Here is a 26,665-nt window from a genome sequence, read left to right as displayed (position 1 = left end):
TTGTAGGCAGAGTGAATGGTTTCTCTGCTTCCCCTGGCATTAGCTGAAGTCTTGTTTGGCCTGCTAAATTCAGCCAGTGATGAGCTAGTGCAGGTCTAAGGAAACTTTGCTCACATGTCTGGAATTATATGGGGCTTTCTCCTCATGGACTGAGTTTCCTCCCAGCTTTGTAATTTCAGACTAGTTGAACTTACTGCGTGATTAGCGTCAAGAAGGAAAGTGGAAACTGCCACACTTCCTAAAGGGTTGGTTTGGGACTTCTGCCATATTCTACTGAGTCAAAGCAAGTCACGAGACCAGGGAAGATTGACGAGGATGAGGGAAAAAAAAAATTTTTAGAATGAAATATGATATTGTCTGATATTGTCTTTCTTTGGCCACCATACTAACCAAAGATGGGCTATACTTATAAATCAGTACAGGAACGTAAGAAGTGATAGAAGACTTGGGAGATAGATTCAGCGATTGGTGGGCTTTCAAAAACAGGAATGTTGAAGGACTGACTGGCTGGCTTTCAGTTGTAAAAGTTTGGTCACTGGAGTGAGGTTGTAGCTGACTTTCTGACTTTACAGAACATAGTCATAGTGAATGCTATTGCTGATTGCCCTTCAGAAATGTGGAGCTTTTGGTTTGGCTGGCTCTTGTAAGTATGTGTGCTGATGAAAAACCCATCAGTTGATCTGATGATCAGTTGTCTCTGATTCATTAACTCTTCTTTTTTTTTTTGATTCATTAACTCTTGTGGTTAACTAATTCATGGATTAAAACTGTGGCCAAGAGACAGGCAGTCTCCCTCCACCCTTCTAGACTTTGAAGGCCAGGAATATTTTATTCTCATCAGAGTATCTTTAAAGTCTTTTCATTAGTACAGACTTTATCCTTTTTTAAAAATTATTTTTATTAACATAATGTATTATTTATCCCAGGGGTACAGGTCAGTACAGACTTTATTCTTAATGACAGGTTTGACAGAGTTATTGGATTTTCCTCAAAAAGCAGTAATTCTTTAATTAACATATAATGTATTATTTGTTTCAGGGCAAAAAGCAATACTTCTTAATTTTTGATTGAGAAGCCAGGGGAAATTAGGAAACATATTTGCTTTCACAGCAGGTTGAAATAAAGAACTTCTCCAAAGGCATAGCTGTAATCAAGATGGCATGCTTATGTCAGTATTGGGTAGAGTATTGGTAACAATATTTATTATATTTGAGTATTCAGAAGTTACATAGACAACAAAGCAATTACTGAGTATCACAAATAGGTGTTCATTAGTGGTAAACAGCAGACAAATCAAGCCATGTTTATGAAGTTGAGCTTCAAGACAGTCCTCATTTGGAAGGGGCAGAAAGGTGGCAGGATTCAGATCGGAGTGGCATTTAACAATCATGAAGTTAGGCAATAAAATAATTCTACTAGTACTCTAGTAATACTAGTAATGTAGATTACTAGTAATGGAGCTGGTGGAGTTGGGTATTGTAAGATTTTTGTTACAAGATTATGCTAGTTAAGTATGACAAAGATGGTCATGGGATAGTGAGAAAATTATAAAATGATATAGGGAACACTGGCCATTGACTTGGAAGAAAATAAGGGAATATTTTTTAAGTAAGGACCAATTAACAATTTGATCTAATTTAAACAATGTTTATTTTATACATGTACTGCTATATTCCATCAGAAAATGTTTTGATTTTATAACAGTTCAACAAATAAAACACACTTATTTGAAAAAATTCAAATGCTTAGGCGTTTAACATATAAATACAACGTACAAAATAAATACACTGCACAAAACCACCCATCCACAAATTGCTGTATGCATCATTTCTGAAACATAACATATAGAAAAGTACATCATATACATTGATTGTGGTGTTTTCAGCTCTAAGTAACAGAAAAACTTAATTTTGTAAAGTGCCAGATAGTAGCTGTAGTAGCTGTGTAGGCTCTGTGAGCCATATGGTCTCTGTCAGAACTACTCAACTCTTCTCTTGTAGTGCTGAAGGCAGCCTCAGGCAAAAGAGACAAATGATATTTATTAGTGTTCTGATAGTGTTCTAAACTTTATTTATGGACACTGAAATTTGAATATAATTTTCACATGTCACAAAATATTCTTTATTTTTTTCCACCCACTTAGAAATGCAAAACCATTCTTGGCTTGTAGGCTACAGAAACAGGCTTTGGGTCACATCTGAGTATGTGAATCACTTGTGGGAAAATGCACAACCAAGCCAAACCAAGGCACTACAGCAGTAAAGTGAGTGGTGAATGCTGGTAGCAAACTTTTTTTTTCTCCAGCATAATTGAAGAAATACAAATTATAATGATAATAGTACCTAACATATGCTTTTCTTGTGTCTCAGACACTATTCTAAGTGCTCTAAAAATATTAACTCATTTATACCTCAAAGCAATCCTATCATTATCACTTCCCTTTTATAGAAAAGGAAACAGGCACAGAGAGGTTAAGTGGCATGCCCCATGCTGGAATTTGAGCTGTGGCCGTAGGAGTCCAGAGTCCCCACTCTGAACCACTACAATGTTGCTTCTACTGAAGAAAAAGGCAGTGAAGAACATTCTTAAAACATACAAAATTCTAATGCAGATAGCTCTGCACCCCGCTAAAATACCAACAGTAAGATAGATACTACTTCTTTACATAGCACTAATTGTTTTCAGCTGTTTTTAAAAATAATTTGTCTTTTCTTATGAATAAATGTGTCCCTAATGTAAAATTCACTGACCTTTCTTAAGAATTGGTTCAGTAACGTCTATATTCATTCAAAAATACAAAGAAATAGGAGAAAAAGAAGCATTACAGTTTTAAAAGAATATTACATTTAAAATACAGCAGGAGTCACTGTCCAGGATAATGTGAAGTATGTTCACATTCGTGAAACCTACTGAACCAAAGCTACATATTTCCTTATGTACAAATACGGATGGATCCACGTGCACATAAACATCCACAGCCTGTCTTGCAGCGCGCTGACTCACATTAGTTCTACGTACTAAAGGATTCTTCACGTGTGCAAGGATGTCACCTGGTTTTTTTCAATGTGTTTGTGCTTTTTAAAAAGCTTCAAATATCTAGACATTGGTAGATTTCTTTAAAAAAAAAAAACAAAACCCAAAAAATAAAGAAAACCCCTCAGAATCTGATTGCTGCAACATGACTTCTGGCGTACCTGTTAACCCCACTCAGTACAGATTCTCCTGGAATTTTTGTCAAGAAACTTACACATATTTGGAGTGCTTGCAAAGTTCTAGCCTGGCATCGTGGATCTGCAGTTCACGGAAGCAGCACTTCTCGATACAGGCTTCTGTGTGTGCTGCGCTCTATGCAGTTAGACCTCTGAGTGCTCCAAGTGCACCTGGTGTCAGAGGTTTCTGAATGCTCAGGAAAGGGACTGATAGGAGCTTCTCAGGTGAGCTTTGGCTATCTACTGATGGCTGCTCTGTCAGAAAATTTCCTGATATTCATTTGTTTTTATAGGATTTCTCTCATGTGATTTCTGTGTTGTGCAATCTAGTATGACTTCTAAAAGAATGGTCTCCCTCATATTTTACAATTTGTCGGTTGTCTGGTACTTAGTTAAGTCTGACATGTGGTCAAAATCTCTCCCTTACAGATTTAAAGAATTTCTCTGTATTTTGTTTTCTGTCAAGAAAGACTGTAACCGAAATTTTCTTAGATGATATTCCTAAGTTTTTTGTATTGTGTGAATTATCTATTCTAAAGGATGAATTCCAAAAGAAGTTCCCAATTCATAGTATTTTTCAGCTTTTTCCCTCTGTGTGTGTCTTCTGATGTGCGGTAAGTTTTGATTTCTGAATAAAAGTTTTCCTGCACTCCTGACACTCATAGGGTTTCTCTCCTGTGTGTTTTCTCTCATGTATGATAAAATGTGACTTCTGAGAGAAGGATTTCCCACATTCCTTACATTCATAGGGTTTCTCTCCTGTGTGCGTCCTTTGATGTAATCTGAGGACTGAATTCACGGAGAAAGATTTACCACATTCATGACATTCGTAGGGTTTCTCCCCTGTGTGTTTTCTCTGATGTTTAGTGAGGTCTGATTTATAGTAAAAGTTTTTTCCACATTTATTACATTCAAAGGGTTTCTCCCCTGTGTGAGTTCGCTGATGTACTGTGAGGGCTGACTTCTGGTAGAAGCATTTTCCACATTCCTTACATCCATAGGGTTTCTCTCCTGTGTGAGTTCTCTGATGAGTTTTGAGGTGTGAATTTCTAGAAAAGAATTTCCCACATTCCTTACATTTGTAAGGTTTCTCCCCTGTATGTGTTCTCTGATGTACTGTGAGGTGTGATTTCTGGGAAAAGAACTTCCTACATTCCTTACATTCATACGGTTTCTCCCCTGTGTGTGTTTTCTGATGTACCATGAGGTATGCCTTAACATAAAAGAACTTCCCACATTCATTACACTCAAAGGGTTTCTCTCCTGTGTGTGTTTTCTGATGTTCTACAAGGTGTGGCTTCTGGTAGAAGGATTTCTCACACTGATTACATTCGTAGGGTTTCTCCCCTGCATGAGTCCTCAAATGTCTACTAAGAGATGACAGGTGATAGAAAGTTTTTTTGCACTCTTTACATTCATAGGTTTTCTCTCTGGTGGGAGTTTTCTGTTGTACTGTGCGGTCTCCGTTTCTAGAGCCAGATTCCCCGCATTCCCTGGGTTTGTCCTTTGAATGAATATGCTGATGTATTACGAGGATAGACTTCTGGCAGAAGGACTTTCCACATTCATTGCATTTATGGATTTTCTCTCTGGCTTGAGTTTGCTGGTGTTTTGTGAGTTCTCCATTCCTGGAGAGAAATTTCCAAATTCAGTAATGTCTAAGGCACACTCGCTGAGAACCATTTCTAGAGATTTTTCCTGTCTACAGATACAGAATCTATAGAGTAGATTCACAGTTTCTCCACTATGAATGTTCTCTGACACCACTGTGGTTTACCATTTGGTAGAAGGAACCTTCCCTTGCATTGTATGCACAGAGTCTCTCAAATGCCTGAGATCTATCTACAATGCCTCCCTTACTGTGTACCTCAGAAGAATTAAAAGGCAACTTCAAAGTTTGAATCTCTTGGTCCTAAATAAGATCTCCATTATGGAAGAGAACTTTCCCATTTGGATTACATGCTTCGGAATGCACTCCAGTGTTAGTTTTCTCACATTTAATATGAACTAGTGTTGTCCCACTTCCAGTACTCCCATTCTTATTACAAGGCTTCTAATTTTAAAATCGAAATCTTGGACTTGCCTTGAATTTTCAGCTCGGCTTTCCTGGCATTTCGCTTCTCTGTCATGAATTTTCCAGAGATCTTCTATAAAGAAATCCAAAATTTAATATTATATAAATCTCAGTGTTATTATTATGGTTGTAGAGTTAATTCCTAGGCTTCAGGCCAATCTCCCCAAATAAGGGAACTCTCAAATGCAAATTTCATCTAACCCACTGGTTTAGAAAAAAAACATAAACATTAAAAAGATGGTACCAGACTCAGGAAGAAACGTAGTTATAAACCTAAGTACTTCTAGCACTTTACAAAAAATATGTCCTTAAAAATTGGGGAGGAAAAAGTTAAGGGGGGATGGGGAGAATAGGGAGCAGAGAAGAAAAGATATTCAGAGTGCTGCTGAAGAAGACTTTGGAACTCAGAATGCTTTAAGCCCCTGACAAACAGAGTAAGTCGGGTGAAAAGAAAAATTAGAAGACGGCTGTGTTTACTGGAAATATCAGAGGAAAGATGAAACTGGATGAAAAGCTAACAGGTCTTTGTCAGCTCAAAATTAATTTGCTGTGTTATTTTAGCAGACTGTAAACTTCTGCTTGCTTTCCTCTGTACCCGCACGCAACAATCTATATGCCAACGCTAACGTGATTTTCTGGGCACGCCAGTTTCCCGTGTGTGGAGGAACAGTTTCACACTTTGAGCTCTCACTCTCCATCTAGCAGTCTTAATTTTCACGGGGACAGAAGACCTAAGAACACATATATCCAAAAGGAAAGATGATTAAAAAGAGGAGAATGTAAGCCATCATAAAATACGATGCACTCCCATTTGCAGCAGCAACGATTTTCAAGCCTGATCACCAAATACTGCATCTCCAGAGTAGTGTTAGTCACTATGTTAGCCACTATGTTAGCTATGTGTTAGCCACTATGAATGTAAAGAGTGTAAAAAAACTTAAATGCTTGACAGAAAGTGAAAGATTATGAGCAGAGGCTTGGGGTTGGAATTTCGTAGCATTTGTGTGGAAGACAGAAGATGCTACTTGATGAGGACCTGGACAAGGCTAACTAGGACACTCAGGAAACAAGATCCTGTGTGTCTTTGGTCTTAGGAAAGGGGGAACCCTTGCAGGAGTTCCTGAGAAGGGCACAGAGAAGACAGTGCCTGCCTCTTACTAAAATTCACATTCAGTCTTTCAACAGATACCTAGTGAACAACTACTAGATACGAGACATTGTCCTGGTCCCAGCAACACATAAGTACACAAGTCAGGAGTATAAGAAAAGCATTTACAGAAGCAGAGTGAGATCATCTTAGTCTTTTGGCTTGTTTTTAGCTTTTTAAATCTTCGTGTTACAATACTCCCAAGTAAGGTGTGGTAGATTTTAGAAGGGATAATAATTAATACTTTGTGTGAAAGACAAACCACATGTAAAAGGAGGCATCAGCTCTGAAATAATGTAGTTGATGAAAGGCATAAAGGTTTATAATCTGGTATTTCAGAGTTTAAAGAGAGAAACGGAAGTTAATAAAACCGGTGTTGAAAATAACTGAGGCATCTCATTGTTAGTAAAGGGAGGGAATGACATTTGGAGAAAAATTTATCATCAGATTTGAGATCACAGTGTTCTAGAATTCTAGTAACTGGGAATTCTAGAAGAAAGATAAAAATCTAAGACAGGGTTAGGCCGCGATTAGATTTTGTATATAGGAAAGAGAAGTCTATTTTTAAAAGTCTGGCAAAGGAGGAATTGATGTGGAAAAATGAAAACTGGAGGTGTGATTTAATGGTGCTTGCATATGCAGATCCAAGAATCCTTGGCTTTTTCCAAAGTATAGGGCATTTTATTTTTTTTTTCCCAAAGATTTTATTTATTTATTTGACAGACAGAGATCACAAGTAGGCAGAGAGGCAGGCAGAGAGGGAGAGAGGAGGAAGCAGGCTCGCCTCTGAGCAGAGAGCCCGATGCGGGGCTCAGTCCCAGGACCCTGGGATCATGACCTGAGCTGAAGGCAGATGTTTTAACCCACTTAGCCACCCAGGCACCCCAGTATAGGGCATTTTAAAAGATGCCTAAAAATATTTCAGAATGCAAAAGGCACCAACCACCTCACTAGCAACAGGCGCCACAGGTCCTCACTCACCCGGGTAATTCCGATGTGGAAATTCCACTTCCAATATCCACGGTTCTTTTCCTTGTTTCAGCTTGAAGACTGCATTCGACTTATTCACACGGTAACCTATTAATGGAAAAGTATGTAATATAGATTACTTGGAATTTAGGGATTCTGAAGGATGAGGAAATGCAGCTTTAGCAGAACAATGAAGGTCCCACTTAGGCTTGGCAGATGTAGATTATTTCAATGGGAGGGTGGGGACACATATTTTTCCTGGTACCCAAAATGGTTTGTCAGCTTTGACCCCTGAAACAAAGCTAATACTATGCAGTCCAGCACCTGGGAAAGGAAATGCAAACTACTGGTAGTTACATATGTGGAAGTGTATCTCACCCACTGAGACTAGGAGACCATAGTTCTCTTGCATCACTTCTCTGTATAGGGTCCTCTGAGCATCATTCATTAACTGCCACTCTTCCCGGCTGAATTCCACAGTAACATCCTTGAAAGTGACTGGTCCCTGTAGCAACATATTTCAGTTCAAACTGAAGTTATCAGAGTAGAGCACCACAAAAAGACACTGTAAAGTAGCTGTTAACCTGCCAGCCACATAGTGTACTCTAGAAAGTTAAGATACTTTGCTACTCTGTACATAGGTGAAGTGTTCAATATGTATTTACTGAGATACCACCCATGCCCGGAACTCTGCTGGAGATACAGGGATGAATTGAAAGCAACTATGCCTGTTATCAAGGAGCTTACACTGTGACAAGGAGGCAAAGACGTATACTTGAATGTAATATGCATAACAGGTGTTCTCACAGAAACCTATACCAGATATGATGGTCACAAATGGGGATAGATATTTGCATTATATATTATCAAATCAGATTTTACTAGGTAGTCAAGCTAACAAACTTTGGGAATAAAAAAAACAGTTGGCAAAGGCCTTGATGTATGAAAAATGGCAAGTTTAGAAAAGTTACAAATAACACAGCATGATTTGAGAATAGGAGAGATTACTTAGAAGGTGATACAGTCCAGTCAGGTGACAGAACATGGAATAATTCTGAGTGTGTCTCTGGGCCATTAAAATATATTTTGTATACCCACTTAATGGGTGTCTGCTTATAAACAAATTTATAATAGTCTTTATTAAAAATTGACAAGTTGTTTTTCTATTTATAAGAAACAAAAATATGAATAGATGTTCTACTGTTTCACACCATTTTTTTAAAGTTTTTTTTTTTTAATTTTATTTATTTATTTGACAGACAGAGATCACAGGTAGGCAGAGAGGTAACCAGAGAGAGGAAGGCAAGCAGGCTCCCTGCTGAGCAGAGAGCCCGATGCGGGGATCGATCCCAGGACCCTGAGATCATGACCTGAGCCGAAGGCAGAGGCTTTAACCCACTGAGCCACCCAGGCGCCCCTTCACACCATTTTTATACTTTGTGGGGTGTCCTACCACATCTTAGGGATGGTCACCCACTCAACAGGGAGTTAGGGAGATAACAGGGAGCCAGTGAAGAGACAGATGTGAAGTGCTAGAGTTCCAGGGGGTAGCCTGGTAGTTGAGAAGAAAACACTTAAGTGGAAGAGCCAAAGACCACACCAGAAATACGGAGTGTTAGAAAATTAGAGGCATATGTGAACGGAATGATAAACATTTAAAATAGCCGCAATGGGGGGGGGGAAGAAACATACCTTCATTTGAAATGAATAATCATTGAGAGAAGGGAAGGATAACTCCCACAGTATCTACAGAGTTTGATAATAGCTAGAATCATAAGGCTAATTATTTTCATTCTCCCATTTTTATTGGTAGGACTGTTTAAGGCTATGAAATTTCCTCCAATCATTGCTTTGCTTATATTCCACAGAACCTGACATGTGAAAACGTGAAGAACTTCTCTGCTGAATATAAGTTCTTGCTTCTTGTTTTATATATATGTTGGCAATAAGAATTATGTCAATTTTATTTTCTTTCCTGGGCAAGTGATGTAGACTTTTTTCCCTTGTGATCTAGAGGACTTTTTCTCTACTTTTAAGTAAGTCTAGTAGTTTTAGTAGACTCTCTCTTGGGGTTTACTACCCTGGGCCAGTTCTCTCTGGCACACAGAGCCTTTTCAATAATGTAATTGTTTCTTTTTTTTAATGGAAAGTTTCCTTGGATTAAATATTAGCTCTCTTCCAGTATTTAAGTTTTGTTATTCAGGGATTCTACTTTATTTCCTGTTACTCTCTCTTCCTCTTTCTGGTTGATTCTTACCAGCACTCCCACCCCCTCCCCCTCTCCATGGTCTCTTCCATTTCCTCTGCCACATGCCAGTTACTGGACTTTGGATTTCTCTTCTCCTGAGGTACACTGTCATTTAATCTTCTAACCTGACAGGATTTTCTATCCTACTATTTTTTTCCCAAGTTAATTTACTTATATTTCACATCTACTTATTTTTCAGTTTCTTAGTCTTTAATCTCTGGGTTTTAAAGTTATTTCCTATCTGAAACTCCTTAATATTGGAAAGGTATACTCTTCTGTACTGTGCGTTTGTTTGGGAAGGAATACTGACGTCAGTGGACAAAGTGTTTCACACTTTCTACTTTTTTCTTTATTTTTTTTAAAGATTTTATTTATTTATTTGACAAAGATCACAAGCAGGCAGAGAGAGAGGAGGAAGCAGGCTCCCTGCTGAGCAGAGAACCCAATGCAGGGCTCAATCCCAGGACCCTGAATCATGACCTGAGCTGAAGGCTCAGGCTTAACCCACTGAGCCACCCAGGTGCCCCTACTTTTTTCTTTTAGTATTGTCTGCATGTTGAGTAACATTTTTTATTCATGATCAAATGAAGATAAAACCTCATTTTATGGTGGGAAGGGATGGAAGTGTTAACCCTGGTCCTTAGTTCAAAGACCTCTCTCTGTTGCCAGAGTATATTCACATTCTTGAAGGAAATCTTTAGAATCTGAGATAATGTACTCTTTTCTTTAGGACACCTGGTTTCAGCTGCATGTTTTCTGATTTGCCTTCACTTCCAAGCACACGAGGGATTCTACTTTTCCTCTGTATTGCTGACTTCTTGAAGCTGCCATCTGTTCCTGCACACAGTCTTTTAAGTCCCTTCCTTTTTTACTCCCAGTGCCAGTCCTTGGATTCCGGTCTCAGACCTCTCCTGCATCTCCCCAGTCAGGGTGAGCGCCACTGCCTGTGGCTGTGCCCACTTGACCACTTATCTTATGTTGCTCTACAACTGTGACCTCGCCATTTTTCCTCTTCCATCAGTGCCGTTCTGACTTCCTGCTCTGGGGTGAGCTCCAAGCTGTTTTTGTTCATGACAGTGATCTCCCAACTTGTACAGAAACAGAAGTTTCCTCTCTCCTAGCTAATACAGCAGAGATGGGTTATGGCCTGCTGGAACATTTATACTTTGCCAACTAACATCATTCTGTGGCAACTAGGAAATCCATAAAAGAAAACTGGAAAACAAAAGAATCCGTTTGGCAGACAGAGTTGAATTTTGTTCACACTGTGAAGTGACTGAGGAACACAGAGCTGGAATTGTCCCATTTGGGCAGATATAAATGTAAGTAAATTTCAATAAATAATATTGTCATACATTTAAAAAACGGAGTTCCAGAAGAGTCAGAAAAGAAATCTGAAAGCAACAACATTCAAGATAATGGTAGCAGAAACTAGGACAAGACTGAAGCTGGCAGAACTCTAAATAAATGGGCAGGTCAGGAGGAGAGTGCTTAGGAAGCCAAAGAAAGAGACTCACAACTAATGGGCAGTTCTAGTTCAAAACTGAAATGTAAAAGTCCAAGGTAGAGAAACTTGGTAAGTGCACGCCAAAAGAAGATATATGGGTAGGATATAAGCACATTAAAACATTTTCAATATATTAGTTATTAGGATAAATGCAAATTAAAACCATAATGAGATACCACTACACACCTATCAGCATGATTTGAAAAAAAAACTACTGACAATACCAAATGCTGACAAGAATGCGAAACAGGTAGAACTCTGTACATGGTGGTAGGAACACAAAGTCATACAGCTACTCTGGTAAACGGTTTGGCAGTTTCTTATAAAGTTAATCACAATACTGGATATGAGCCAGGCAAGCACATTCCTAGGTATTTACCCCCAAGATAAATGAAAATCTGTGAACACACAGAAATCTAAATGCAGTTGTTTGTAACAGCTCCTTTTATAATTGCCACAAAGCAGAAAACCCAATAATTTTCAGCTGGTGAATGAGTTAATAAACTGGATACATACGTACAGCTCAGTACTATTCAGTAATAAAAAAGAATGAACTGTGCATACAATCAGTATGATTAAATCTCAAATGTATTATGCTAAATGAAAATTGGTAGTCTCAGAAAACTACATACTATTTGATTTCATTTATATGATATTCAGAAAAAGGCAAAATTCTAGGGATAAAGAATAAATTGGTGATTGCCAGGAATTAGTGGTGGAGGGAACCAAAATAATTTTGAGGCAGTGAACCTGTTCTGTATCTTCACTGTGGTGATGACTGTATGCCTTTATGCATGTGTCAAAACTCACTGAACTGGGAGCAGCTGGGTGGCTCAGTGGGTTAAGCCTCTGCCTTCAGCTCGGGTCATGATCTCAGAGTCCTGGGATTGAGCCCCACGTCCGGCTTGCTGCTCAGCAGGGAGCCTGCTTCCCCCTCTTTCTCTGCCTGCCTTTCTGCCTAGTTGTGATCTCTGTCAAATAAAAATTTTTTTTAATCTTAAAAAAAAAAAAAAAACTCACTGAACTGTATACCCAAAAAGAGAGAATTTTGCTGTAAGTTAAAGAGTCAAGAATAAATAAGCTAAAGAATAAAGAAGATAAAAGACAGTATAAAACAAAAATGACTTCACACCCATTAGGATGACTACTTTCAGCATAGCAATAACAACATAAAAACCTAGGAAAACACCAAGTACTGGCAAGGATATAGAGAAATTGGAACCCTTGTGCATTGCTGATGAGAATGTAAAATGGTACAACTCCTACAGAGAAATATAGTACATTGGTTCCTCAGAAAGTTAAAGAATTACCGTATGATTCAGCAATTTCACTCCTATATATCCAAAACACTCAAAGCAAGGACTCAGACGGGAATTTGTACGCCAGTGTTCATAGCAGCATTATTCACAGTAGGTACGAGGTGCAAAAAAGCCAAGTGTCCATCAACAGATGACTGCATAAAGGAGAGGTTAGGAAGATGATGGAGCAGGAAGACCCTCAGCTCGCAACTGCCCTTGGATACAACTAGATAACACCTCAGCGTAAGTAACCCAAGAAAACAACCCCAAGACTGGCCAAATTCCACAACTAAAAGTAGAAAAGAGGCTGCATCGAAGGAGGGAAGTGTGAATATTAAGTTAACTGGGTGCAAAAGGAAACATGGACCTCATTAAAAAGTATAGAATCCTGATTTTTTTTTTTTTGTTTTCTTTTAAGGACTTTATTTATTTATTTGAAAGACAGAAATTACAAGTAGGCGGAGAGGCAGGCAGAGAGAGAGAGGAGGAAGCAGGCTCCCTGCTGAGCAGAGAGCCCGATGCGGGGCTTGATCCCAGGACCCTGGGATCATGACCTGAGCCAAAGGCAGAGGCTTTAACCCACTGAGCCACCCAGGTGCCCCTAGAATCCTGATTTTTAATAAAACATGTCAAATAGCAGGGGAAAAAAGGAATGCACAAATAAAATACGGTATATAGAAACAATGGAATATCATTTAGCTATTAATGGGAAGGAAATCCAGTCACATGCTACACTGATGAACCTTAAGGACATTATACTGAGTGAAATATGCCAATTAAAAGCAGCAAATACTGTGTGATTCTTATATGAGGGACCTAGAATAGTCAGGTTTATAGACAGAAAGTAGATTGGTGGTACCCAAGGGAAGGCAGAATAGGGAGTTATTGGAGAGCCTGCTTCTCCCGCTCCCTCTGCCTGCTGCTCTGCCAACGTATGCTCTCTCTCTCTCTGTCTCTCTGTCACATAAATAAATAAATAAATAAATAAATAAATAAATAAATGAATTGTTTGTTTTTTTAAAGGAATTTTAGTTGTGCAAGATGAAAAAAGTTCTGGAGATGGATGGTCATGATGATGGTACCATGATGTGAATGTACTTAAATGCCACTGAACGATACAGTTAAAAATGGTTAAAATGGTAAGTTTGGAAAAAAAAAATTTTTTATGTATATTTTGCCATAATTATAAAATAAATAAGAATAAAAACCAAACCCCAGAAAATACACTAAGAATGGCTGTGGGAAAGCATCAGATATTACCATCACACCAAAACTGGAGGGACCAAAATCCTAGGAAAAAAGAAATTGATTGGGATGAGTCCCATACCTTGAATTTGAATTTTGGGGGCATTTTCAAATTTCATAGGCTTAGCAGAAAGTCTTAGAGCTAGCATCTTGACCATAAGGATAAAAAGCTAGTTCTGAATAGAATGTAGAGAGACAAAAGAGAAGTGGATCTCACCCTAACAATAATAACAAGCCCCTAACCTAGTTTTCCAAAACCTGTCAGAGAACTGAGAATCCAATGATGAACAAAGGAAAAAATTCACAACAGATGAACACTGCAGAAGAGAAAACCACAATGACTTTCTCTTTTAGGGACAAGTAGGGGAGAGAGGGAATCAGCCCAGCTCAACAAAAAAAAAAAAAAAAAATTTTTAAAGACTTTATTTATTTGACAGAGATCACATAGGCAGAGAGGGAGGGTAAGTAGGCTCCCCGCTGAGCAGAGAGCCTGATGCGGGGCTTGATCTTAGGACCCTGAGATCAGGACCCCAGCTCAACGAAATTTTAATGTTTGCTTATGGATTTCTGTAATGTATTAGAATCCCTAAGAACTCCAGTCACAGAACCAGTGAACACCAATATGCCCTGTGGAGTTTTCACATTCAAAAGGCCACTAAATAGAAGCCTAGTATCTACAGGACTTTTTTTTACTTCCCATCAAATGTCTCAAAGTGATCATTTTATTATAAGTTGGGGAAGCAGTTTCTGGAACCAGATAGAAAGCTTCATAACCAATATGAATGGTCTGAAATACAAAGAGCCACTAGTTTTCTCCATAAGCCTCTACTGAGTACATGGCAACAACCCTCCACAGGCTGGCAGCAGAGCTCCAGGGTGGGGTGTCTCCCAAAGGAAGTATGATAAATCTCATTAGGATAAAGAAAAATCCACATATATACACAGCAGAGTTAAAGGTATCTTAAAAGTAGCTAGCCCAGAATGCAAATTTACTTTAGAGGTCTGATTTTCAGTAATATCAGTAGAAGACAGTGAATGGTTTTCAATGTTTTAAAATATAAGACTTGTCAACCAAGAGTTCTCTACACAGTGAAAAAGTTTTTATTTCAGATAAACCAAACTCAGAATTTTCCACCAGCAGACCTGCATTAAAACAAGCAAGTGAAAATAAAAATAACATAAAGGATGTTTTCAAACAGAAGAAATGTATGGCAATACAACCTGAAAGATACAAGAAGAGATTTTAAAAAAATCATCTCATTTGGCCAAAATGGCAACAAGCAAACAAAAAATTACAGTATCTGCATAAAATAAACCTTTCCAAGAGTCAGTAGTGAGACTACACTCAAAATTACTTCAGAAAACAAAAAGGCTGACCTGTCATTTGTGCTGTCCAAACTGACCAGTCAGAGATTTACAGAGCATAACATGGGGGAAACGTTGTGGAACCCCTGAATGAATTTTGGATATGGAGAATGTTGTGTAAAAGATGTACAAGACTAAACCAGAACTGTTGAACAGACTGGTTTATTTTAAGCTTCTTCTTCCATTATTTCTCCCTCTTTCCAGAGCCTCTTTCTCCCCATCATCAGGCCCAAAGACTAGGATTTTTAGTTAACATAATTACTACCATAAACCACTTCAAAAGTTGGGCTGTAAGAATTACGTAGACTGACTATGTTAAGTGCTTATCAAAGGACTGGAAAATTAATTGGCAAATACAGTTTTTTTTTTAAAACATTAAATGATAAAAGCAAAGAAATGGTTACCACAGAAGTCAGGCTTCATGTTTCTCTGGGTAATAAATGGTGAGATGAGAAGGAGGGGCACACAGGGGCTTCAAAGATAGTAGTAATTTTCATTTCTTAAGCCAGATAAGGGATATACCTGTGTTTCATTGGTATTCCCTAAATTTTACATATACATTATGTACATTCCTTTGATTGCCTAAGTATGATTTTTAAATAAACTGAAATTCAGCGTTTTCTTCAGCCTACAAGGCCCTACATATTCCAGCCCTTTCTACCTCTTTGATTTTCCCTTTTAGCTCAATCTCCCTTAGGTCCTACACTCTGTAGCTTCAATATTTTGAACCATTTCTGGAACATGCCTTAGGGTGTTTGTATTTGCTGTTCTTCCTATCTAGAATGCTTTTCCCCCCAGAGTTCTGCTTGGTTCAGTTTCTCTTTTAACCAGGACTTTCTTCAGATACTACCTTTTAGAGTGGCATTCCCTAGCCAACTTGTTTTTTCCTCACTTCTCTATGTCATGCTGTCCTAAACTGCCTCTGAGCATATACTCAAGGGGCACCTGGGTGGCTCAGTCGGTTAAGCGTCTGTCTTCAGCTCAAGCCATTATCCTCAGGGTCCTAGGATCAAGCCCCACATGGGCCTCCATACTCAGCGAAGAGCTGGCTTCTCCTTCTGCCACTCCCCCTGCTTGTGCACACATGCTCACTCATTCTCAAATAATTTTTAAGAAAATATTACTCAAAATGCAGACACATACAAAAAATATATCACATTTGTTAGTATCCTTACCATTTCTCCTCAGAAAAGTCTTTAAGTATTAGAGGGTGTCAGCTTCACAGTGGAGGATACAAGTTTTCCAAAATTCTTTTTCACTTGAAAGCTCAGCTTTTTAGCATTGGCAAGATATACTGAGAGTTATTTCCCTTAAAATGACAGGCTCAGTTTTGCCATTTTTGAGAAAAGGTTTGGTAAACACCCATCCAAATAACCAGTTTGTCTGCCAGTTGCTCTTTCCAGTAAAAGTAGTATTCCATGAAAAAGGTGACTAGGTGAGCTCACCAATCAATCACACAAGTGCTTTTCCTCTGAACAACCATCATTCCTCAGTATGTAGCAAAGGTACTGTATGTTAACTTCCCATTTTGTCAGAATGAATATTAAAAAGATGTGTATTCAAGGATCAAGATTTAATAAAAATCAATTTCTACTGTTTCACCAAAGATATACCCTTAAGTAAAGGTGGCAGTTTTTTATTGTAAGTACACTGCAGAGAAATACCGTCATTGGTATCATTGTCTTGATTCATGCCAAACAGGCAGCAACCTGGTCTCCACTCTCTCGCACCGTCAGTGTGCAAGGCAGTTTGCATCCTAGTATTATGTTCTGACCTCACAGGCCTCTTGTAAAGGCCCAGGAGTCTGCAGACTACACTTTGGAACTGCTGTGCTATTCAAACAGCATTTTCCCTTAACATGATTTTTAAGTATTTCCATTTTTCGAGTTTAAAGTTTGGACTTTTATAAAACTCACTGAAAATACACAAACACACACACAAAGGGCTAAAGAAATGACTCACCTGATAGTTGTTCATTTTCTGCTTCTCTTGGGAAAGGACAGAAACTATGAAGCCAGAACACAGAAAGTTGGAAGACAGGAGTCTTAAAAGACCTTATCGTGCAGCTCAGGAATCACCTGTGACAAATTTCCATACAATTTAGTAAAACAAACTCCTGGGAAAATAGCCTTTTGAGCCATGAAGAGAAATAGAAGGACTGTGGTAAAGGAGTACCCACCTGTTCATTGGTGACTCTGATACAATCATGAACCTGGGAAAATTTCTGAGTGAATCTGAGTATTTCTTTCCTACTGACTGTTTTGAAAATTATGTACCCATTTACTAGATGGACCAAAATGTCCATTACTAAAAACACAAAAGAACTGAAAACTTAAACATCCAAAAAACAGCAGGTTAGGCAATGTGTATAATAAAGATCAATGTGTATAATAAAGGTGTATAATATATATCCAAAGTATGGACCCTGATGCTGGCATTACAAATAATGTTGAAAATACAATATTACAATAATTATTACAAATAATGTTGAAAAGATATACTGATATGGGGGCACCTGGGTGGCTCAGTGGGTTAAAGCCTCTGCCTTCGGCTCAGGTCATGATCCCAGGGTGCTGGGATCGAGCCCCGCATCGGGCTCTCTGCTCAGCAGGGAGCCTGCTTCCCTTCCTCTCTCTCTGGCTGCCTCTCTGCCTACCTGCGATCTGTCAATAAAATAAATAAATAAAATCTTTAAAAAATAATAATAATATAAACTCTACAAAGTTAGAAAGTCTTCAAAGCCCTCAAAAATTAACATGTTCTCCTTAAACTGCAGTTTCTCCAAAATCAGTTCTCCATGAAACTTGTTTTGACTTAAACATGGTATACTGGACGACCTGGAGACTTTTATTCTCTGCTATTAACACACTTAGTGACTTTGTTTCAATGCTATTATTTAAGAGGAGGAATTAGATAATTTTGAACCACCTTTCCTGTACCATTTTTATTCTGTACGTCTTCACTCAATGCTACAAATCCAGACAATACCCTGGAATTCACTGTCCCCTCCAACCTGGTGTGGGCCTTAGGGTAAAAGTTAATTAAGGCCTTGTAGAATTTTGACATGGTCATCTGCTGATCGTCCGACAGCCACGCAAATCTAAACCTTAAAATAACAATGTGACACCATAAATCCCGGGACACTTTATGTAGGTAACTAGATGCCATAATGCTGGGACAGGAGAAACCTCTTCAGGCTGGCATGATGCTTACAAAACGCCCTAAGTCCAGATAAACTGGAAACCCCGAAAAGAGGCATTTTATCACTTTAACACGGAGCCCGGAAGAAATTCCAGTTTCTGTCTTTTAACAAAGTCTGTCCCATTTTCCCCTCTCTAGAAACCAGCTTCTTGCTTGGAGAGGATTCCCAGTTCTCCAATAAAACTTAAAATTCAGGGCTCATCTTATGGTTTCAGTTTACATATTAACAGCCCTCTGAGAATAGAAACAGGTTGGAGAATGCAAGAGGGGCCTTAATTAACCTTTTGACACAAGTTCTGAGGAAGCCTCAAGAGTATTTTGCAAATAGAACTCTACGCGGCCGGGTTAGGTCTACCACACTCCGCAGTTTTGCTCACGGACAATTACTGTACTAAATACAACCGAAGACTGGATTTTACCTTGGGAAGCAGCATGAACCAGAGTAAAACAATGAGAATTTACCCACCCTCCTCTGTTAGTGCTGAGTATACCAATTTCTCTCTCAACCTTTAGTAGTCGTATTTATTAGAATGGAGCTGATTAATACCGATTCAAAGGATGGTTATGATGATGATGATCAAATGAGCCAATAATGAAAAGAACAGCATACCTTGTAATCATAAATGCAGCTCACCTTTATTGAGTCCTTATACTTTATATAGACAGCCCTATTTAACACAGCAAACAGCCCCAGTGGTTACTGGAATTATTTTACAGATGAGTGTCCCGGTCGTAACCGAGGTTATCCTGCTCGCTTAGTGGGGGGGGCCGGACGCGCGCAGGTCCCCCCGGGCTTGACAGCGCTGCGGCGCCAGCAGCCACGCCGGCGCGGACGTGGCGGGCCCAAGGTCCACGTCACAAAAGCCATCCCCCCGCGTCCTTCCCCGCTCCTCCCGCGCCCCGGGCCAACTCGGGCCGCCCGGCTCCGCAGGTCGTGAGCCAAGAAGGTGGACAGGGGGTAGTCCCCCGCAAAGCCCCTTGCCCGACCCCCCTCCCCAGTCCTTCTCGGGGGCCAGTCGGGCGCTCAGAAGGGGGCGGCAGCGGCTTTCAGGTTCTCCGATTCGGCGCAGCCGCGGAAACCCCGCTTTCCCCTGCCCCCCACCCCTGCCTCGCACCCGCAGAGAGGCCTCCGACACACCTGCAGGGGCTCGGCCACCGCTCCCGGCCAGCGCAGGTTCCAGGCCCCGCCCTTGTCACACCGCGGAGACCTGGAGGATCCAGAGTCCTCTCCCGCCCTGAGGCGTGAAACGAGATGGCGACTATCAAAAGAAGGTGGAATAGCGCTTGCGCAGAAGGCCCCCACGCCTCACTCTGGAACTACGCTTCCCAGGAGCCTCCGCAGCATCTCCATTTTGGACGACGTATGATATTTGGGCTTTTCCAGCCGCCAGAGTAGTTCTGGGATTTTCTGGCTTCCCCTGTGATTACTCACAGTGATCGCTACTTTGACCTGGCAACCCGCAATCTGGGGGCTTGAAAACAAAACTACCACTAGATAAAGAAAGTACTTGTAAGTGAGTACAATAGTACATTCAAAGAATAGTATCCTGTAACATCTGAATTAAAACTTTCAGAATTATGCAAATGATACATGAAACTTGTAATAAAGAGAAAATACGTGTAGGCTAAAGCAGAAGACTAGTGCCGTAATACTACTCCCCAAAAGAAAAAAAAAAGAGTTTAATGTGAGTGCTGTCAGATTTTTACTCATTTTATGCTAATGGTATAAAATATGTGTATATATGTATATATATATATATATGTGTATATATATATGTATATATATGTATATATATATATGTGTGTATATATATGTATATATATGTGTATATATATATAGTGAACTCCGTTCACTAGGGAATATATACTGAATATGTAGTGATTTCCTGGTCAGTAACGTCATGACATCTTTCCTGTGCCAACAACAGAAATGAGTTTCCATTCAAAGTAATGACAAAAAACTTTTGGGAGTAAGATTAATTTTAAAACAAAATCCATTATATATATATATTATATATATATAATATATATATAATATATATATATTTGAGTATGGGTATATCGTGTATACACACATAGGTAGCTGGCATTCAGAGGTGCAGGAACACCTGGCTGTGGGAGTGCCAAACAGAGCAAGTCCGCCACTCACCCCTGACAAAATCCGAAGGCATAGTGAGGCACCATGGTGAAACAGGAAAGGAATTTATTTCAGTGACGCTAACACAAGGAAGACAGTGAACCAAGCATCTCAAAGACTGACTCCAAAGCTCTGAAAAATATTTCCAAGTTTATATATAAAGTGTTTATATATCGTTTATATATTTATAGTTATATTTTTATAGTTTATATATTTATATATAGTTTATATATATTTATATATAGTTTATATATAAAGTTTATATAAAGATATATAGGGGCCCCTGGGTGGCTCAGTGGGTTGGGCCTCTGCTTTCGGCTCAGGTCATGATCTCAGGGTCCTGGGATCAAGCCCCGCATCTGGCTCTCTGCTTGGTGGGGAGTCTTCTTCCCCCTCTCTCTCTGTCTGCCTCTCTGCCTACTTGTGATCTCTCTCTGTTAAATAAATAAATAAAATCTTTAAAAAAAAGATATATATATAAAGTTTATATATATATAAGGTTTATATAAAGTTATATATATAGTTTATATATATGGTTTATATAGGAAAAATGTGGGGCAAAAGACAATGGGTACTATAAGTGGGCAGTGAAAGTCCAATGGATCATTGTCTGGAGTCAAACATGGGTGGGGTCCTGAGGACCCCCAGTAGTCCTTATTCTTTAAAGGGGTAGTGTCTGTTAGGGGTGGGATTTCTTTGCTCTCTTGGTCTTCCACCTGAGCCAAGAGACAAGCTGGAAAGAAGAAACCAACCAGAAAGTTTGAGGTCAAAATGGAGGCAGCTGAAGTCCTCTTTCATACACACATACCTTTTTTCTGGATGGGTGGTGTTGGAGAAATAATTAAAAATAAAGGGTCATCTCAGAATTCTGCCCAAAGAAATGATTTCAGATTTTGGCTTGGGGAACCATAGATGCAGTTGCTATTTACTGCTGAAGAATAATTCACACATAGATATACAAGTATTTTCACACAGTATCATTTTTATCCACTGTTGTTTGTTTAGTACTTGCCTTATTCTCAAGACAAATCTGTGTTGGTTATTCCCACAGTTGATGGACACACACACACAGAAATAACTTCTTTCATAAAAATGCATACAGAGACTTACTGACACAATAAATACATTTATGTACCCTAACTGGAAATAATGTCAATTTGAGCGCTTATCTTGTGACAGACACTGTCATTTCTCCATGAAGACATACATTTTATAGATAGCGCTGCTTTGCTACTGACAAATTTTTTAATTCAATATATTTTTAATATCCCTTGTATAATTTAATCTATTTCTATCATATTTAGAGGCTGCTGCTTGTTATTGTACTTTGTGGATGAGCATATTTTACCCATAAATTCTTGAATATTTGTATTGACTCAACTAAAACTATGAAGAGCATTATTTATATAAATCTTTGAATTACAGTAGCCTATAACCCAATAAGTGGAATTACTTGAGTGAAGTACTTACTTAAAATCTTTTAAGTATGCATATATTTTCTGGCTTAGTTAAAAAAAAATCATTGCTTCCTTAATTTTGAAAAATTCCTTTTCTTCAATTTCGAGACAAACTCTGCTTGGTAGAGATGTTACTTTCTTATTGTATTACTGGATTCCATTTTGTTAACATTTTAATTAAATTCCCTATTCACAAGAACTGATAACTGACAAATATCTTCCTTTTTATTAGTTTCATGTCTAAAAGATACACCCAGTTCTTTTTGCTTTTTTAAAAGATTTTATTTATTTATTTTACAGAGAGAGAGAGAGAGATCACAACTAGGCAGAGAGAGGGGGAAGCAGGCTCCCTGCTGAGCATAGAGCCCCATGCGGGGCTAGATCCCAGAACCCTGAGATGATGGCCTGAGCTTAAGGCGGAGGCTAAACCCACTGAGCCACCCAGGCGTCCCAACTTCTTCCTTCTTTTGTTGAAGTTTCTACTTTCAATCTTATAATAATAATGAAAAATGAGCACCCATGTACCATTTGCTGTATTTGACAATTTCATATTTTGCCATATTTATCTTGTTTGCGAAAACATTTTAAAATAAATATTTCACTCAATACTTCAGTATGTGTCTCCAAAACTAAGTACATTATTTAATAGCGCATCTATAATCAAACTCCCGTAATGTCCACAAAAGTCTTTCAAAGAGTTTGGGAGTTTGGGGGGCGGGGGGCTCGTTGTTTTTTCGTTTGTTTTTACCAAACCAGGATTCACTAAAGGACCACAAATTACATTAGTAGTTCTTATAAGTAGGGCCTAACCTCCGGGAGTGGAGTAGGGCGCGACCCTGAAAACGCCAGAACGACAGACCTTCCACAGCAAGACAGGTTTATTTACACATTTATTTAAAAAAGGAGACGCGAAGGATTATGGTAGACGTAGTCTTGAGATTGTTTGCTTACCCAGCAGAACTTGCGCCCTGGCTACGGACAGTGCTGCGCAAGCGCAGCTTCGCCATCTTCCTGGTCCCCCTCCTGCGCCAACAGGTTTAGTGAAGCCCGAAATCCCGTTACCAGATTTCCCAGTAACGCTCAAGGTCCTGGTTGCCCACCTTCCTACGAGCAGAGGTTAGAGCGTTGGCCGGGTGGGAAACGGCGGTGGCCCTCGGTGGGGAGGAGGCGCGGGACCCCGCAGCGGGGCCCCTACGCGGGCGGGGGCTTTTGGGTGCGGACCAGCGGTTTGAGTTAGTGGGTCCTCAGCTGTGAGCGAGTGGTCCTGTTCCTACCCCGGGACGGGGCGCGTGCGCGTGCGCATGCGTGAGGGTGCGCTCTGGCTGCGTCGGGTGTCCGGTGACTTAGAGACCGGCTAGGCTTTCAGCACCGTTGCAAGTGGCCTGGACCTGGTCTCCTTTGACTTTGGCGTCAGTGGCTCTAGTTTCTGGGGTAGTAAGTTTCGAGAGATGCAGATTTGGGGTGCTGGGTGAGGGCTCCAATATGAATTTGTCCTCTACTCTTTTTTTAAAAAAGACTTTATTAGAGCCGGAGCCGGGGAAAGGGGCGGCGGGAGAAGCGCACTCCCCGCAGAGTGGGGAGCCTGACCAGGGACTGGATTCTAGGACTCTGACATCATGACCTGAGCTGAAGTCAGACGCTTAACCAACTGAGCCACCCAAGCGCCCCTATCCTCTAATCCTACATCCTGATTTCCAAGGAAACAATGGGCCCCTGTCGGGTTAAGGAACTGCAACTCCAGAAACAGAATTCTCATCCTGAAGAGAACCCTAGAGACGCTGGATCTCTCTCCAGAGTTCCAGAATGGAGACAGTCCTACAAAGGGATAGAACCTAGAACTGCAGGGCATAGCATGGCAGTTCTTTATTTTCCTGTTGAGGTGTCGCTGTAACTGAACTAACCTGAGTTAGCTACTTGGCGAGTCACAGGTAGAAACTATGCAGTTGTTATGCAAAGGAAAGTTTGCAGCAAATAAGGAGATCATGAGGAATAACTTACAAAACCTTAACTCTCTGAGGTGGTGAATGGGTTCCTTTTATTTAGAGAGGGAATGAGGTTCCTTTTATTTAGGGAATGAATATTTAGGGAATGAATATTTAGAAAGGGGATCCTTGTCATTGTATGTAGAGCAGACATAAAGTTGTTTCTTAAGGAAACATGTCAGTACATAAATAAATTAGATTCTATGTTATGTTAGTGGTGCACGTGCTCTTTGAGCAGAGATTTTAGTATTGTGATGAGGTAAAAGTGGTGGTCATTCTAGAGGTCACTCCATGGTCCTACCTGCACAGGTGAGCGTCAGGGGTTAAGCTCAGACTGGTCTGGATGAGCTAGACCAGGTCCTGGCAGTCGCTGTTGCTTGAGGGGTGATTTCAGTTTCCATTTGCCTGAGTTGAGAGAAGCTAGAAAGAAGAAGTTAAGAAACAATGTGGGGCAGAGGTCATTGAGTACAAGCAGGTGGGCAGTAAAAGTCAGGTCTTGGGGTCTAGCAGTAAGAAGTCCATCCTCTGGTTTTATTCTGCTGCTCATTCTTCAAGGGCACAGGGCAAAGGTCCATCTTCTATAGTTGCTTCCTGCTGGGCATGGGAATGGTCATTGAGATTGTTAGCAGAGCAGAATTTTCCCTCGGGTTTTGATGTGTCTGTGGGTCACCAGGTTTAACCCTTTAACTCTAAGCTGCTCCTATCTTTGTGTTACTACCAGCTGTAATTCTTGGCCCCCAGGCATTCCTATAGAATTTTATCAGTCAGGGGGCGCCTGGGTGGCTCAGTGGTTTAAAGCCTCTGCCTTCAGCTCAGGTCATGATCCCGGGGTCCTGGGATTGAGACCCACATCAGGCTCTCTGCTTAGCAGGGAGCCTGCTTCCTCCTCTCTCTCTCTGCCTGCCTCTCTGCCTACTTGTGATCTCTGTCTGTCAAGTAAATTAAAAAAAAATTTATCAGTCAGTTAATGATGCAAAGTCTAAATGGCAGTCTGGGAGCAGTAGGATTATTAGTGGCCTCAGGAAAGGGAGAAACCATGGAGTATTGGGTAACACTGTTTTAATAGCCTGCAGACCTCATCAGGAGAATTTTCCTTTTTGGTTGAAAGTATGTAGCCAGGCTGTCTGCTTGAAGATTTTTTAAATATCTATTTCCACTTCACTTGAAGTATTAATCCAGGTACAAAATGAGCTCCTCTTCCTTCTACCAATAAGTAGTGTAGGGCTAATCATCGTCTAGTGCTATGTTGGCTAAAGAGTTTAGGGACATTACTAAGTTTTCGAGGGCATGTCCTGTATTTTTAGCTAAGGTTTCTTCTTTTTTTTTTTAATTAATTTATTTTTTTCAGCGTAACAGTATTCATTGTTTTTGCACAACACCCAGTGCTCCATGCAATACGTGCCCTCCCTATTACCCACCACCTGGTTCCCCCAACCTCCCACCCCCGCTCCTTCAAAACCCTCAGGTTGTTTTTCAGAGTCCATAGTCTCTTATGGTTCGCTTCCCCTTCCAATTTTTTTTTTTTTATAAACATATAATGTATTTTTATCCCCAGGGGTACAGGTCTGTGAATCGCCAGGTTTACACACTTCACAGCACTCACGATAGCACATACCCTCCCCAATGTCCATGACCCCCTCCCCTTCTCTTAACCCCACCTCCCCCCTTAGCTAAGGTTTCTGTGACATCAGTTAATTTCCTTGCAGTGACTTTATAACCTATAGAACTTCCCCAAGAGACATCTACTCCCAACAGCCAATCCAACACCAGCCGGAATTAATTCTGAGTCTCTTTTTATCCAACGGGAAGACTGAGTATGGGGTTTTGGTGGCGCTAGCCCTGTATTACCATTTTTCTCTTGAGGGAGACTTCACTGTCCTCTTGAAATAATAAACCCAGGGGCACATGGGTGGCTCAGTCACTTAAGAGGTGGGCTTTTGATTGCCGCTCAGGTCATGATCTTAGGGTTGTGGGAGCGAGCCTTCTGTCAGGCTCATGCTTATCGAGAGTCTGCTTGAGATTTTCTCCCTTTCCCTCTGTCCCTCCTCCTCTTCACTTGTGCCTTCTCTTTCCCTCTAAAATTAAGTAGATAAAATCTTGGAAAAAAAATAATAAACCCCAAGTACTGTACTGTTTGCTTAGAAATTAGGCCGTTTCCTTGAGACTTTATATATCCTGTCTGCCAGGAAATTTAACATGGATATAGTATTTTGGTCAGAAACCTCATGGGTGGGAGTAGCTATCAAAATACCATCTACATACCATAATACAGTGCTATTTTTCTAAACTTAATTCTCTTAAATCTCATCCCAGAATTTCCCCAAAGATGATAGGGGAAGTTTTTGAAACTCTGAGGTAAAACTCCAGCAGTACTGTTGTGTTTGGTGGGAGAGAGGATCTTCCAACTCAAGCAGATAGTACTTGGAATTCAGGATCTAGTGGGATGCAGAAAAAGGTATTCTTTTGCTCTTACACAATGTAATATTTACTATTACTTGCTAAGTTGGTCAGTAGAGTAAAGGGATTGGGTATTACAGATTGTATGTTTCAAGCAGCTTCATTAATAGCTCTGAGGCCTTGAACAAATCTGTACTCCTCACTTCCCAGCTTTCTAATAGGTAAAATTGGGGTGTTACATGAGGATCTACATGACCTAATCAACCCCCATTTTAAGAGCCTGTTAATTACTGGGTGGATCCTTTGTATAGCATCTGGGGCTAGCAATCTGTTTCAATTTCACTTTTACAAATGTGTTGTTAATGGCATGCCCCCCACCTGCCCTCATACCCAGACTTTTGGGTTGACTTGCCTTATGATATTTTGGGG

General features: G+C 40.0%; 2 protein-coding genes and 1 long non-coding RNA gene across 6 annotated transcripts in view; 2 read left to right on the top strand and 1 right to left on the bottom strand.

Annotated features, from left to right (window-relative positions):
* Positions 1 to 3,504: 3,504 nt before the first annotated feature.
* Positions 3,505 to 19,649, bottom strand: ZNF25 (zinc finger protein 25). The gene is made up of 6 exons (XM_046026721.1): positions 19,402 to 19,649; positions 17,025 to 17,140; positions 7,778 to 7,904; positions 7,412 to 7,507; positions 5,293 to 5,356; positions 3,505 to 4,837 (listed from the first exon to the last, which is right to left on the bottom strand). The coding sequence occupies exons 2-6, from the start codon at positions 17,037 to 17,039 to the stop codon at positions 3,787 to 3,789; spliced, it is 1,353 nt and encodes a 450-aa protein (XP_045882677.1). The 5' UTR covers positions 17,040 to 17,140; positions 19,402 to 19,649; the 3' UTR covers positions 3,505 to 3,786.
* Positions 10,126 to 15,693, top strand: LOC123955114. Its single transcript, XR_006821214.1, has 3 exons — positions 10,126 to 10,969; positions 13,476 to 13,591; positions 14,808 to 15,693. It is a non-coding gene; the product is annotated as an uncharacterized LOC123955114 (long non-coding RNA).
* Positions 19,650 to 22,850: 3,201 nt separating the features above from the next.
* LOC123955440 (zinc finger protein 260-like) overlaps positions 22,851 to 26,665 on the top strand; it is a 34,908-nt gene continuing 31,093 nt past the window's right edge. For 2 of the 4 annotated variants that reach the window (XM_046027488.1, XM_046027486.1), the window contains exon 1: positions 22,851 to 22,973. The gene's annotated coding sequence lies outside the window, so the exon portion shown is untranslated. The remainder of the gene's footprint in view (positions 22,974 to 26,665) is intronic. The other 2 variants (XM_046027489.1, XM_046027487.1) reach the window with 1 other exon arrangement.

The sequence above is a fragment of the Meles meles genome, chromosome 13 (assembly GCF_922984935.1).
Source record: "Meles meles chromosome 13, mMelMel3.1 paternal haplotype, whole genome shotgun sequence".
NCBI lineage: Eukaryota > Metazoa > Chordata > Mammalia > Carnivora > Mustelidae > Meles > Meles meles.
The sequence above is the reverse complement of the archived record's forward strand: the minus strand, read 5'-3'. Positions and strand labels throughout refer to the sequence as shown.

Coding starts and splice junctions, on each gene's coding strand:
- ZNF25 (XM_046026721.1), bottom strand. Junction 7,508..7,777: donor TGGTCTCCTAGTCTCAGTGG/GTGAGATACACT, acceptor TTCCATTAATAG/GTTACCGTGTGAATAAGTCG. Junction 4,838..5,292: donor AGCCGAGCTGAAAATTCAAG/GCAAGTCCAAGA, acceptor ATTTCTCTCCAG/GAATGGAGAACTCACAAAAC.